The sequence below is a fragment of the Danio rerio genome, chromosome 7 (genome assembly GCF_049306965.1).
Source record: "Danio rerio strain Tuebingen ecotype United States chromosome 7, GRCz12tu, whole genome shotgun sequence".
Taxonomy (NCBI): domain Eukaryota; kingdom Metazoa; phylum Chordata; class Actinopteri; order Cypriniformes; family Danionidae; genus Danio; species Danio rerio.
In genome coordinates, this window is record NC_133182.1 from 24,383,645 (window position 1) to 24,399,844 (window position 16,200).

The following is a 16,200-nucleotide window of genomic DNA, read 5'->3' on the forward strand; positions in this document are numbered from 1 at the left end:
AGCCTCTTCTTAGCCTCATTGCTATTTTTTCTGTGTCTTCAGGATTAAGACAGTCTAATAGAGCAGCAACGAACATGGAGAGCTACCTCTGCAGCAGTCTGAATGCCGTTCCACTCTCTGCAGCTGCACAGAGAATCATATCAGCCCTTCGGGTCCAATATGTGCAAAAAGCAGACAGAAGCAGAGCTAGTGAGTTAGAAACGGAACTTTCTTCCAAAATTAATAACTTAAGGTTTATTATGGCCAAGAGGATGTTGAAATTTATTAGTTTGTTCACGCTCAACTGCAAGTTTTAACTTTTAAGATAGGCGCGATGACTTTGTTCACAAGCAACTGTTTAAAAGGGATTCAGTATTTTTCTCTGTCTGAGGGAATCTGTTAAATTATTAAAATTACAGCCTGGAGCGATCAAGGATTTGGAATGGCCCAGCAGCAGGATGGTGATGACAGAAATGTAGAGTTGCACTCAGGGAATAGCAGGTGAATAATGCCACAAATGAAACCGAATGAATCAAAGCAGCATTTTTTATTTATTTATACAAAACATACAGTATTGCATCATTGATGACATTATTTTCCTAATATCAACAAATAAATTCTATGTATAGAATATTTAGTCATAAATTTCCATTCATAGAACTTGCCTGCTGATCAATTTATCTTCTGATTCATGTTTTTCTCTTTAGAGACTTGAATTTAAATGAGCTAGCAGAACATTCAAACTCCTCAGAGTTGGAAGACATGGCCATTGATAGGTTTGCGCTCAATTTACCCATTATTGAGAGGTTTGTATTCGACCATGCTGACAATATCATAACGCCCATCGGCCAGCATTTCACACCTTCAGTTCAGGGAGAAGACAGTTTGCAGACGTTCTGCTTAACAAGTATGGGGAGTCCTCAGGCTAGAGCAGATGTTATTACACAATCCGAGATCCATGGACAGACCTTTAGAAAGAGGAAATGGATTCAGCCAGCGAGCCCCCCTGAACAAGACCTAGTGGGTTGCAGTCAACCTGAGACTCCTCCAATGAAGAAGTTCAACTTTATGTTGCCTATTGACAACTGTCAGCCTGCATTTGGAGAAGAGGGCAAAATGATTGATATTGTGGACAAGCGGAATAATAATGGACAACCCTGGTTGCCAGAGAAAGAAAACAGTGATTCTGTTTCTGAGGACAGAGCTGCGTTTATAGAAGTGCAACTTGGTAGTCTTAGATGTATATCTAATGTGGACATGATAACCTCAAAATGTGTTCTGGAGACCAGCCATTACTGGGAAGAAAGCAGAAACTGTCAATTGTCAGTTCCAATGGAAAACTCTCCAGATGCCAAAAGATGTGAGAGTATTTCTGTGTTTGAATGTCAGCAAGACACAGCTAATAGGTCAGATAAAATGATGGACTCAAGCAGGGAGAAAGTGGACAATGGCACTGAAAGAAGAGACATTACCAAGTTAAGAACTTGTAAGTAGATTAATGATAGATTTCTAGGTGATACAAAATATTATTAAACCATATTTAAAAATGTTTAGGGCTGCACTACAAAATGCCAACATTTCACATATTAAATGGATAGTTCAGCCAAAAGTAAAAATTCTGTCATCATTTAATGACCCTTCACTCGTTTCAGACCTATTTGAGTTTCTTCTGTTCAACACAAAATTATTTATTTTAAAGAAAGCATAAAACATGCAACTCTTAACTTCAGTAATATTTGTCTTTCCTATTGTGTATGTCAGTAGTTAAAGGTTTTTAGCTTTCTTTAAAATATCCTCTTTGTGTTCAACAGAAAAAAGAAACTCAAAAAGGTTTGGAACAAGACAAGGGCGTGTAAATAATGAGTAAATTTTAATTTTGGGTGACCTGTCTTAAATTATTTTTACTAGTGTATTATCTAAGCTGATAAGACTGGTAATGTGTTTTTCAGCCACACCCATTTAGTGATCCAGTTCATGGTCAAACTCGTTTCACAGGTTTATCAGTATACTGATAATTCTGAATTATTTGCAGAATGGTGCAGATCAGTGCATATTTGTGTTTTATGCCAACTAGGTACAAAGTAATGATACAACACTGTCCATTGGGCAGAAATGAGCTTGATCAAGTTTGCTGATGCACCGTTCACTTTTCTCATACATGCAGCTTCTCCCCAGTCAGATGATAATACAGTCGTGATGCCTGTTCTAGAGGGAGAGATGGAGTGTGCAGCATCATCTAGCAGAAATGCAATGCAGCACAGCATCCAGCCCCACTCTCAGGTAATGCAGAAGTACTGACTTCAGAACAGAAGAAGGTACTCCTGTTTGTGTTATATCATCTTTTTTTATTAATTAAGCCTATTTTTTGTCTACAATACCTCTTTTGCCTTTTGATTCTGCTGTTTTTCAGTTTATCTTTTTATTTTTATATCCATTTGAGATTTAAAGAACACATCTTTACAATGTGTATGCAAAATCTCTCCAAATTGAAAAGAAAATGCAACACCATAATCTTTAAAGGAGCAGTAAACATGCAAATGATTGAGAATGAGGGTCACCGTGTACAGCACAGGGTGTTACCGATAGGAACGTTGTGTTGTGTTGTGGGGATTTAGAGGAAGAAGCATCAACCTGCATTTAAATGAGTAAATTTCCTTAGTAAAGAATAGAAAAAAAGATCTTTCCCCAGGGTTCTGAAATATAGAGCACTATAGTGATGAAGAGCACAAACACACACGCATACAATCAAAAATAAAGCATCTCTAACCTGCATGCTGACTTAAATAGATAAACAACACTAAATTCTGGATAATATCTGGGGATCTATTATCTAGTGTGCAATAATCTTCTGACCCTTAGTGCTTGTAGTTTTATTTGAACTCATTCCAAGGTGAAACCGCCTACTAATGAATAATGGAAATCTCTTACTGCAGATGTCTGTTACGTAAAGAATCAAAAAGGTCGGTTAGAGGGTGAGTACCACCAGATGAAGACTTGCAGTTCTTGAAGTCATTAAAGTGGGTGCATCAACCTGAAAACTGCTTTAGGAAGCTTTACTAGTGACAGCCTGAGGACTGGTGGACGTGTTTTTTTTATTGAAGCTTTTTAAGCTGATTTGTCTGGTTCTTACAGTTACACTCTGAGATGGAAGATTGTGAGCAAAAGGTTGTCTGTTACTGATATATGCTTCCTGCTTGCATTTGTGAATATTTTCTATTCACATGTGAATAACAGCTATTGGTGTGAGGCTAAACTCGGATGCCCTTTTCTTTCTTTTTCTGCATTTCTTTAACACATGCAGGCAGTTGAGGTGACATCATTTTCAAAGCATGCTGGGAAATGGGAACCACCTGGACCCTCTCAAAAAGCTTTGTGCAAAAAGACATTCAGAAACCCAAGGTTCCCCATACAACTCTTCCACCAGGTAAATGGCTCAATGCGGCTTTTAAAGCAACGAAAAGCTCCTCAGCCTATGGTCAAGAGGCAGCGCCGTCTTCTCAGACCCCAGAAAATATTTAAGAGTAAAAGAGGCAAAAAACAAAACAAACTGACCAAAACCTCAGATTCAAGTCTGTCAGGCTCCAAAGAAAGCAGCCATATTCTTTCAGAAACAGATAGAAAAGAAGATGGAACCACAACAACCTTAAAAGGGGCCTTTAGTTTGATTTCTGACCCGAGGGTATGTGACACAGGCCGTGTCTCCCAAGAGGAGAGAGAATGTATTTTAGAGGAGACTGGAAAAGCGAAAGCATTTGTTGTTACCATGGTATATCAAGACGGCACCACACAATTGGACTCAGAACAGGTAAGTTTTTAGTTGTCAATCACTAGATGATATTTTATTATTTTAGCTCATAAGTATTTCAGCATTTTGGTAAATGTATCCACTATTATTCAATGTCTGTTTTTGACATTTTTTTTATTCAGTTATTGATCAAAGACATTAAATGGATACTGAAATTCCTTCAAATGTTGTATGAGTGATGCTATATAAGTGATTAATGACTTGGTCTGGTTATTGTCTCCTAAAGAAACTGTGTCCTCCAGTGTGTGGCCTGCTGATCTTGCTAAAGAGTGAATTGAATTCAGAGGAACCACTGGAGAGACCACCAGAGAGAGTGCTGTACCTCAGATTAGAACAGACACCAGCCTGGGCCCAACAGGACTTTACACAGAAGCAGGATGCCTATGCCAGGTGTGCTTGTCTTTTTTTAGGCAGGAAACAAGAAAGAAACAGAGGCGTTTGATTAGTCTCTTTATTGAATCTAGGGTTGCAAAGAGGCAGAACATTTCTATGGAAACTTTGTCTCTGGAATTTTGGAAATATCTTTACTGGAATTTATCAGAAATTTAGAGAAATTTGTATAAACTATATATACAAACTTAACTTTAAACAGTTTGGTCGTAAGCTGACATGCACACAAACTAATACATATTAAAATAAATGACATTTTTGACTGAATTAATTGTAAGTGGAACTTTTTAATTCTTTAACTGAGCAACACACAACCATAAGTGTTGAATGTAAGAAAACAAATTCCTTCATGTTTGCTGTAAAATGATCCAATTTCACACCCTTCCCCAAACAATATCAAACTTGCTTGAATTAATGTAGTGTTTGGGTTCAAATGTGGCTTCATTGTTCTTGTGATTTTCAGAACCTGGAAAATGTAGGGGATTTCCCCCTTAAGTGACTTTAAGGGTAATAGTGAGCGGGGGACAGTATTTTTACAGTGTAAGTGTAAGAGTGTGTGTGTGTGTGTGTGTGTGTGTGTGTGTGTGTGTGTGTGCGCATGCGCTTTCCACCTTAAAGGGTTACGAAACACCAAAACACATTTTTTGAGCTGTTGACAGTCATATATGTGCCCCACACTGCTAAAAACACTATTAGGACACATATTTCACTAAAAAGTGAAAATTGATTGTTTTTGCATTATTTTGAGCAAATTTGTACTTCTGGTTTGAAACAAATTTTTGAAGCAGCGTCATGGCCATGAGATAGCGTGTATTCCAATGTGTAAACTGAACGTCTGTACCTGGGAGTGCCTTATTACGTCTCTGAGTGTGTTGCATTTATGCACGAGTAGGACTTGTTCAAAACCTGGTTCAAACCAATCAGCGCGCTCTATTGTGTAACTTCACGATTATGCATGATAGCTTTCAAAAGTCCAAGTTTTTACCGTGTACAGTGTTCAGACGGCAGAGAGACGACATGTTGTGTTGCCAAAACAAGCATTTGCTCAGTCAGTGTATTTTTTGATACAATGGTATATTTTATTGCACAGTAGCTTATAGCACAACTGCTGTTTAGGTTTAAAAAAACAGATTTAAGTAATTTAAATTGACAGATGGACCTTTAAAAATTATTTTGTGTTCAGGATTCAAGAAAATATTGGTTCATGCAATGCTCATGTGATTTGAGGAATATACAGTGTAGAGAATTGCATTAAATCTGGTTGTGTTAACCATAATTATTTTTTCAATTACATTTAAGCACCCTGTCATAGGCTAACCTTAAATTTAGCAAAATCACAGTTTATTCCCGATAATTCCCATAGAAAGATTACAGTTTTGAAAATTGACAGAATTTTGCAACCCTAATTGTATCCTTTTATCATGAATAACATTCATTATTAATTTTTCTTTAAATGGTTTAAATGCAACTGTGACGACAGTGTTACTTAGAGATGTTGTAGATAGTGTTCAGTGTGTGTCTCTGTGTGTTTTCAGGGAGATGCTGCTGAAGATAATGTGTGGCACAAAAACTTTTGTGTGCTTTAAAGCTAAAGACCTGCTTCGAACAGTACTGAGACACTTCAGAGATCTAAGCTGGACCCAAGGTAACACACGTGAACGTTGTTTTTCTTGAATTATTAAAATGGTGATCATGTTTGTAAAAGTATGATTCAAAAGTTATTAAATCAAAAAACTGAAGTTGATTTTGTTATTTTGTGTTATATATCATCATAATCCAAATTTTATTTACTGTTTATTAATTAAACAAGCTGATTTATTTTGTTTATCTTTTCAACTCCATTATATACTGTAGGTAAAATATTCATGTTTTATTGATCCACAAGCAATCTTTGATGTTCTGTGATCTAAAATAACGCTCTATCGACTTTTATGCAGCTTACACATGTTCTAAATACTTGACTTAAATCCTCAAATTCTTTTGGTACGTACTTTTCGGAGAAGGTGCCCGAATCTCGAGTGTTTAGCGCAAATGTCCGCTAAAAGTCAAATCTAATACTGTACATATCATCACCAAAGAAGCTCGCCTTTACTAAGTTTCCACTGAAACTGCGTCTCATAACAAACAGCAGTATTGCGCCGGTGCTCAACCTGCTCATAAATTGGGTCGGCTGACTCGCCTACTTTTCCACAAACACAGAAGAATGAAAATCAGCTCAGTCGGAACTTTTAAATTGACATAAACTAAAACCAAAACTTTTAAAGAGTGATAGAAGTGAGACTTTACTTACTTTGTTTTGCCTACTATTTCTTGAGGTGTATTTTATTTTTTTTTATTTGATTACTGATGACTGTTTTGCAGCTTTCAGCCTTGAATTTAATTATTTATTATAATCTTTTGTTTGTTTTGTAGCAGAAATATTATTTATTAAACTGACATGCATATATATGCTGTTTAGCTGTACAAAAGAAATATTTGTTACTGCAATGCTTCATTTTTGTTTGATGCAAACTATACATTTATTTTTCATAAAGTACCTTTTTATAGCAGATAACTTACATTAAAGCACATTCAAGGCAGCATGATGATGAGAAATGTAATTCATTGTTACTATTATTGTCATTTTCATCATCATTAATATTCTATAATTATTAGACATACACATTTTGGAATTATTGCACACAAATATCAATGTCATCTCAGCATTAGTTAGTTCTTTCTGGTTTTTGTTAGTCCTAATTGATGTTGTTTTAAAATACAATAAGTCCCTTAAAATACAATTTGCAGCAGTGCTCATTCATTTTTGGTGGGTGCTACAAAATTTTTTCTGGTGCTACTAAATTTTTTAAGTTGGGAGCACCAGTGCTACCAAGTAAAAAAGTTAATTTCGAGCCCTGTAACTATTACCATCGTGTAGAATTTTTGCTGCATTTTGCGACAGGATAGTCTACACATATAGCTGTTTGACACTATTCTATCCTATCAAGTCAGTGACGGACCACAGACACCTGCATCGTGATATGCAGAGTTTTTTTCCCCATACGACGTGCGGTATCACATTCCATTAAAGCAACACTCTTCCATCAGTTCATATTCGCATCCAATATCTAGTTTGTCATGGGGGGCATGCATGAAATGTTCCTGAATAAAAGTGAAAGTGCCAAACTGCAGTTAAAGTCGACAAATTAAAAATGAAACGCCTGAAATGACTTGAAACTTTGGAGAAATCAAGGATATTGTGATGATGCAATGACTTTAATCAAATTATGTGCTATAATATACAAAACAGGACCATGAACATTCAAAAAGCAACTCATGTAAACACGTTAATCATAATATTGTCTTAATCATATTAAAGCAATTAATTTGATTACTAATGTCCATGTAAACGTAGTCACTGTTAGGTTTTTTTCACATTTTAAGTATTGTGGATAATACTTAAAATGTTGACTTGTAGTTTTTGATTCTGTGCAGTGTTGGGGTGTCAAGTGATGGATCCTCAAATTGCAGCATGGCTGTTAGATCCTGCCGACTCCTCATCCTGCTTTCAGACCCTGCTTTCCAAACACTACACTCATCAATTTACGCCCACAACACTGCAACCTGTGCTTGAGCAAGCCAAGGTCACGTCACACACAGTTCATTTTTTAATTCTGCCATGAAAAGGTTCTGACTAATGTATTGACTCTTTTACTGTGTCATTGTCTCTCTCATTTTTGCTTTAACAGGTGACACAAGTGATCTCAAATTTGTCTCTCCTGCACAAGCTAATGGAGGAACTGCATTACAAGCTTCGTGTAATTCCATATGAGTGTTTTCTAAATTTATATAATATTTTAAGTTTCTAACTGTTTATTTAGAGTTTCAACTTCTGTCTCTCTGTAGACCCAAGGACTATGGCAGCTCTATTCTGGCATAGAACAAAAGATGATTCCAGTTCTGGCAGGTCTGAGCAAATAGATTTTAGACATTAAAAAAAGTGAATGTTTTCACCGTCAGAATCTCATGATACTGCCGTTTCCTCATGTATTTATTTCATAATATAATCAGAATTTTTACCTGAAACATTTCTTTTTCACTGCCACAAAATGTGATCATTGTGTGCACAGATGTCTATTTTAATCACTTTCTTGTTTTAGATCATGTCATGCATGATTTATACATGCATATTTAAGCATGTTATATATGAGAGAGGCACTAGAATGTCTCTTTTGATGTATCTAATATTTTATCTATTGATTTGCAAGGTTCAGCTAATCCTTCAGTTCTCTAAATGAATCATCCTTTGAGAAGTGAACCATATATCACTGCGCTAATGAATTAGATTTGTTCATGCATTTACAATGAAGCCAATAACTTAGAAGTGCTGCATTAACATTGTTCTCTCTCTTTGTTTCTCTTAGCAATGGAGAGCTATAAAATGCATGTGGACAAGGAGGCCTTGAAAAAGACTTCAGAGATGTTGGGTGTAAGAGAGAGAGAGAGAGTGTGTGTGTCTGTGTCTGTGAGAGAGATTCTGTAAACAGTGATCTTCTCAGGCTTATCTGCCCTGTCTGTTGTATGCGATTAATATTAACGGCTTTATCTTGCACAGCTAGCATCTGCTTTTTCAGAAAGACCATTGCCCTCTCTTTTCAAGAGTACACATAGGCTTATTGTTTTCTGTAGTGCTTGTTTAAATTTGTTTCATAAGCTCTGGTAGTCTTTGTGCAGCCTCCTATTGTGTTATTATTCTGCTTTTATACATCCTTCTCATCCTCCTCCAGCTCTCTTAGAAGAAAGGCAGGGATGAATTCATCTGTATCAATCTCTGTGGGGGTCTTACTGTATCTTCTGCCTTTGAAACTGTCGGAATATGCAGCAGCCTCCTTTTAACTAGGTCTCTCTTTCTTTCAGTCTAAGCTAAAGCAGTTAGAGCAAGAAGCCCACCAGGCTGCAGGTCAAAAGTTCTTGGTGTCCAGCAGTGCTCAGCTCAGACTGGTCAGTGTGTCCATTTAAACTCGCTGTCAAGAAAGCATTTTTAAGCGCTATAGACACCAGTAATGTCCAAAGAGGTTTTGCTGTGCTGCTGGTTTATAATATCCTCTGTGGTGTGATTGTGGGTTGCAAATCTGTCTTCTTTATAGATCCTGTTTGAGAAGCTGCGTTTGCATGAACTTTGTGAGAACAAGAAGCTTCCCAAAACAGTCAAGCAGCAGCAGTCCACATCAGAGACCGCTGTGAGCACACGTTTAATGACTTTATATTATGTGCAGACAAATATGAATTGTCATAAACATGAATGTTATTGTTATATTTACATTTTGTCTGCACTGATCTTTCAGTTTGTCATTTTCAGTAAATAATAATAGTTAAAATCTAATTCTGAGATTGTCAGATACACGCATTAATACATTTAAATCATGCATTTCTCTTTTTTTTTAACTTTATTTATAGAAGTGTTTATAAAAACATGACACCCGATAGTGTGCATCATGTAAATGTTAACAAAATTATCCTGGTGTTATTACCTCATACCAACTAGAACATGCACCAAAAGACTTGCAAACAATGCAGCAATTGTACAGCATCATCAAATAAAATCTCGGCCAGACTAATTAAATAAGAAACAAAATCGATTTACATTTAAAAAGAAAGGAGAAAAAATATTAGAGAAAAAAAATACAGAAACATTTTTAGCATATACATTTAAGGAAGAGGCCTCATATTTTATCATATATTATCATCTGTTTGCTGAATCTAGAAAAATGTTTCCGCTTGAGGGGAGAAACCATTTCAGCTAACCATTCAAAGGTGTCGTGGATTTCCACTCCATCAGAATCACTCTCTTGGCCAGCACCATGCCAAACATAAGAGAGTTGTTGATGTTTAGCCCAAGATAGAGCTGGTCTGAACATCCAAACAATGCTAATTCCACATCAATTTTAATGTCCATTTCAAAAGCCTGGGAATTAAGTCTGAAGATACTTTTCTAAAATTCATATAGTTGTGGACAGGACCAGAATATAATTGCATTTTATGATGATGATAAAACAATGTAGACTTTGTGCCTTTCGATCTGTTATTTATTTATTTATTTTGCATTGTTATATAGCTCTTACAACTACAGAAGCTGCATCCACTCCCCAAAATCATCCTGGAATACAGACAGATTCACAAAATCAAGACTACATTTGTGGATGGCATTTTATCTTGTACAAGAAAGGTAAGGCATTCCTTATGCACAATTTTGTATATCAAATCATACACACTAGGTGGCAGCACAGGAGTGTCTTATTTGATTCATTATTTTGACAATGCTATTTTTAGGCTTTTCCAGTGCACTAGAGGATTCATAATGACTTTGCTCAGTGTGTTTATATATTAGAAAAGGCTGTATCCATACTGCATTTTGTTTTTCGCAAATTTAGCCGTTTTTACCCAAAATCTATTAAATTGTTCAGTATTTTACTGTTTTAAAATTTCTAATATATATTTTTTTCTGTTATTTCTTTAACAAATTGTTTAATTTGCTTATTTTTAAACAACTGTTGATTTTTGAAATGGATTGGTTAAACAGCTAAATGATCATTGTTTATTAAGTTTTGTCTTTTTTCCCCTGTTCTTAGACGTTCATTTCCTCAACGTGGAATCAGACAAGTACAGTGAGTGGCAGACTATCTGCTAAACATCCTGTGAGTGCTGCTTCATTTTGCTTTAAGCTCTCAATCATGTGCATGCTTGTTATTGATTCATCCTCCCTATTTCTGTACTTCACTTACCTTATAAGTATTTTTGATGCTTCCTTTCTTTAAGAAACACTTTCACATAAGCACACGCCCACTGTTCTTTATGAAAAACAAAACAAAGCAAATAAAATCAAATTTTGGGTCACATTTTGAACAAAATAGGATCTGACACTCAACCTTTGCTGCCCTATTATCTGGAGCCATTTTCTGTAGTGTTGTGACCGATCGATAGCTCATCTTTAGGTCTGTCTCAAGGTCCAGCCTGCACTTGCTGTACAAATGATAATTTTGTCCTGTTGCAGGACACACGCAGAGGGAACAATATCTGCTTCCTCCAGATGATTTTTCAATCCATCATTCCAGTCTTTCTTACTTTCTTTAGAATAATTGAGGTTGTCGTTATTTTTATCTTCAAGGAATCCCTTACACGTCTCATGTTTATAAATGACATATAACACTTCACACGGAGTTCAGTCAAGTCATGTTTAATCATCTGAGTATTATTCTTTAACTAGTACCTTTAAAACATCCCTTTACTCCAGTGAGCTAGCATGTAAATGAGCTTTATTAGCTGCTAAGACTAATTGAGAAAAATCATCAGCCTTTAATTGCAGTCTAGGGGAGATTAAGAGCATCCTGAGAGAGAAGCACTTGACATGATGTTGAATCATACTGAGCATACTGTGAAAATCTCCTTTTCTGTTTCATTCAAATTTTTAATACTTCTGTTTTTCTGTTTCAGCGGTTGAGATTAGTTTTATATGATGTCATTAAACAAGAACGCATGCCTTCATGCTTTTGCCTTTCATACTTTTCATGACTTTTTTCCCCTTCAAAATCCTTCCTAAGCAAGTCGAAAGCTTTCTGACAATTTGGATTTAAGAAGGACTGGATTCTAATTTATTCATAGCTGGTTTTGGGCTATATTCAAATGATACATGTTTTAAAGCTTCTGTATTTGTGTTTTTTACATTTAATTTTTAACAACTTTTAAAAAACGATTTCAGTCTTTTATTTATATTTAACTTTCAGGATTACTTTTTTTCTTTGTGTTTTTTTATATTTGTTTGTTCGTAACCATTCAAAAGCTTGGCTCAGTACGATTCAAAAAATAACTTTTACTCAGCAAGAATGAATTAAATATTTCAGAACTGGCATTTGTAGATATTTGAAGACATTTGTTCTTTTAAGCTTTGAAATAATTCTCAAAAAAGGATCTTGACATTTGCTAAAATTTTACATAGCACAACTGATTAAAGAATAATAATATGAAGTGCTTCTTGTTTACCAAATCAGCATATTAGACTGATTTCTGAAGGGTCATGTGACTATGAAGACAATTTAGCCTGGCTTACTCAAGAATAAGAAAATATCTTAAATTAAAGAAACTTAAATTGTAATAATATTTCATATTATAATTGGTTATGCTGTTTGCTACTATGCAAATCTTATCAACTAATCAATAAACTAGTATACATGTAGAGCTTAAATGTAATTCATTTAATATTTGTGAGTGAACCTGGGAGAGTTATGGACCAACAAACTTGTCTTCAATCAGTAGGTTGTGCAGTCTAATATTTTCTCCTAGGGATGCTACGATCAATCAGCCAAAGATCGGTATCGGCTGATAATCATATTTCATGACTCAATCGGTACTCGCCAATCTCCCCGATCTCATGAATCGATCACAGAAAGTTCTGTGTTTTTGACAATATTGCAAGTTCACTAAAAGCTGACTGGATAGATAAGCTGACTTTATTAGATAAACTTAAAAATGACTTTTTTGAACATGAATATTTAAAAATATAGCTTCTTTTAATATACTTATTGCAACAAACAGTAGTTTATAGGAATATTTCCTTTTAGTAAAAAACTTATTGGATTTATAGGTGTGCTTTTTAACTTGTGAATCAAATATGTGCTCCAAACTTTTTCTTGATTGAGACATGTTGAATTCTTCTTTCATCATTTGCAGTGTTTCCCAATTGCATTTTGTAATATTTCTTACCAATTTTTATATCTGTGTTCTATTTTTTTTCTGTGGCGGTTCATTCCACTGTGGAGACCCCTGATAAATGAGGGACTAAGCTGAATTAAAATTAATGAATGAATTATTCATACCTTAATGGTTTTAAGAGATGTGTTTAAGGTATTATATGCAACATGCTTCATTTATTCTCAATGAAGACGAGATCTTCTCTTTAGGTGCATATTTTGTGGTAAAATGTACTTAATACATTATAAAGCTTGAAGCATTAGAATCTGTACTCGGTATCGGCCAATCATCATGACAAGGAATTGTTCCTCGGTATCCGCTGCAAAAATCTTGATTAGAGCATCCCTATTTTCTACCATGCCTAATTTTCACAACTTCTGAATTTTATGTATTTCGATTTTGAATTTTGAAAGCCATTTTCAATGTTTTGTGTAATATGGTTTGTCTCTTAAATGTTAGAGAAATCTGAATGCTGTTTCAGTTTTGGTGCAGAGGAGGCGACTGCCTTGTACTGATATCTTTCGGTAACACACACACACACACACACACACACTTTTTTTCTTGGCTTTCACTTTGTTCTCACTCGTCCTTTGTCTTTAAACACACCCAGCCACAAATCTGCCTAGACACAAATGAAGCTGGCTGGCAGCAATTTTCTTTCAGCTTTAATACGCATTTGCTTAAGGCAACGCTTTTTCAGCCTTAGAATAAAAACAAGCCGCAGTTGGATCAGAATCCCCTAAGTATTCTTGAACAGAAGACCAGACATTACTTATCCTTTGAGAGACATACACAGACACCCTTGACAATCACAGCCATGAATAACAGAATGAGGACAGACTTCTTTCTCTTCATCTTATTCAAATTTTCATCTTCTCGTCGTTCTCCTCAGTTTTTAATGTAGTTTGTCATCAGTTTTTCAATACTATCCAAAGTCTTCTATCCACATATTAGACAACTGGTCCTGGGATTCATCTGCATTATTCATTGTTTACTACAGCCGTCTCAAGGTGTTTCTGAAGTACAATTAGACCAAATCAAATAAACGCGAGAAACAAATAGTCTCCGTATGTTAAGAGCTTTCGGTTTCCATCCGATGAGTCAGTGTTATAGTGGGTGTTTCATCAGTGATGCATGGCTTTCCTCTAGTCATTTGAAGTTTGGCTGCACCAAAGCATCACAGAGCTTTGTATAATAATGCTGCTGCAGGGTGAGTGACTCACAATGTGTGTGTGAGCTGATTAATTAGATCTTACTATGACAAGCAGAGCAGACAAGATTGCATTTGTGTGTTAGAGAAAGAGAGAGTGTCAGAATCCTGTCAGCTGTTCACACAGATTGTACGAGTGTGTATGTGTGATGATAATATGCACTTGTTATCTTGGGTCTCAACAATAAGGATGGCCCCTGCTGTCTGACCAGTTGATAGAACTGTCATTTGCCTTTTCGAGCCAGTGTTGTCTTGCTACAATTTGTCTTTATATTCATTGAAATGGAATAGAATCATATTTAGGCATCATAGGCATTAGCTTATATAAATGTTTTGTTGAGATTTCTAAAATAAGTTTGATGGACAAAACATATTTATTTATTTATTTATTTATTTTTTTGTAAATTTGTTTACAATTTGTAGCACTGTGTTATGTTTCATCCCACTCCAGTCCTCACACACAAACACTGTGTACTAGTTTTCATCTCTTTAGCATACATATCCATAGGCAGAATATTTTTTTAAACCGCAATCAATCCTCTAAACCTAGCCCAAAACAACACTCAACTTACATTAAAAAAAAAAAACATTATTTAGTAGGATTTATACATTTATTTTCTATTAATAGATTTTTTTTTAACTAATGACCCCACAGTGTCAGAATATTTGTGATTTATTGCCTTTGTGAGGACATTTGGTTCTCACAATGTAGGTTGAGCAAGAACACATGCACACTTGAGACTTGAGAATATTCTGTACTCAGCACAATACTGTCATCTCTCTGCACTGACTGCATTATGCATCAGGGAGATCTTTCTGAAATGCTCTGTCAACATTTCATCAACACTTGCCATCAAGCTAGGTTAACTGGATTCAGTGTCTTTGTTTGATAAGCGTTCTGTCTGAATAAGTTCATTGGCTACCAAGCCATGAGCTTTGGCCTTTAAACTGAGATGAACTCACTCTTTAATAGAAAAAAAAATCAGCCTTAATAATCTTTCATTCTATAAGTTTTCTATAAGCATCTTATTGAAATTGTATGAGTTTTCCAGTCATTCAGTCTTGTTCATCTCATATAAATGAAAGTCACGTTCAGAGGATCTGCCTCCAATGTTGAGTGTAACAATCACATTGATGGAAAAAGTCCTGCCTTTCATCTTTGTTTATAGTTTTATATACTCCAGTGTAATCATAGATATACTGATATTTAAATTTCATTTGTGTTGGTTAGTTCACCAATTTTTATACTCACTGTTATGAGTTTCTTTCTTCTGTTGAACACTATTGACCTTCACATATGAACGGACGCAGCCACTGAAATCTTTTTTACTCGAGATTTCCATTTCTATTCACTTCCATTGATATTTTTTAGACGTTAACAACAGCTTGTTTTGAAGCTTGATGTTGCAAATTTCTATTATATTATTCTCCTTTTTATATATAGTCATTAGCACACTTATTTTTAGAGCAAATAGTTTGACCGTTTTCTGCCTTTTATTATTTTTATTATAATTATTTTATATTATTTGAAGAAAGTCTAAAGCTGGTAGCTGCTGATTTCTATATGATCTTTGTATGTCATTGGCTGCCATTTTTTTCTAAGTATCTTAATTTGTGTAATATTCAACCTTTGGAATAGCACTGCATGAAAATGAACAAATTTTATATTGCAATTTATTTAATTTTTCTTCGATATATTTTGCAAAATGAATATAGTTTCACCAGATGGTTTGAATGACTATTTGACAGTCTGTTCTGGGGAGTCTAACCAGTATTCAGGTATAGAAATGTAAAGAAAATGCTTTGTCTCATTTGTAGTTCAAATATTAAAAAATATTAGATCAAGTAAAAATATTGGTTTGTTTTTACCTTCATAAGGACTAAGTGTTAGGAATAAGAGCTGTTCCTTAAAACAAGTATTTCTGTCAATGGGGTTAGTAAACCAATCTTTTTGCTTTGAAATTTAGACATTTGGACTAGACAAAACATTTTTTCTTTTTGTAAAAATTATGCAAAAAAAATGCAATTTATCTTTGTTACACCTCATAAAAATTATAATTTATTCTGCCCAAATGTTTTAAAGGGCACCAGT

At 35.0% G+C, this 16,200-nt stretch overlaps 1 protein-coding gene across 1 annotated transcript in view; it reads left to right on the forward strand.

Annotated features, from left to right (window-relative positions):
- poln (polymerase (DNA directed) nu) overlaps window positions 1–16,200 on the forward strand; it is a 62,693-nt gene that overhangs the window by 7,515 nt on the left and 38,978 nt on the right. Inside the window, 15 exon segments of the mRNA NM_001100026.1 lie at window positions 43–189; window positions 399–480; window positions 687–1,465; window positions 2,144–2,259; window positions 3,281–3,784; window positions 4,011–4,174; window positions 5,710–5,819; window positions 7,649–7,797; window positions 7,903–7,971; window positions 8,060–8,120; window positions 8,578–8,642; window positions 9,071–9,154; window positions 9,301–9,393; window positions 10,269–10,379; window positions 10,783–10,848. Coding sequence (NP_001093496.1) covers window positions 75–189; window positions 399–480; window positions 687–1,465; window positions 2,144–2,259; window positions 3,281–3,784; window positions 4,011–4,174; window positions 5,710–5,819; window positions 7,649–7,797; window positions 7,903–7,971; window positions 8,060–8,120; window positions 8,578–8,642; window positions 9,071–9,154; window positions 9,301–9,393; window positions 10,269–10,379; window positions 10,783–10,848 — 2,568 coding nt within the window. The 5' untranslated portion in view covers window positions 43–74.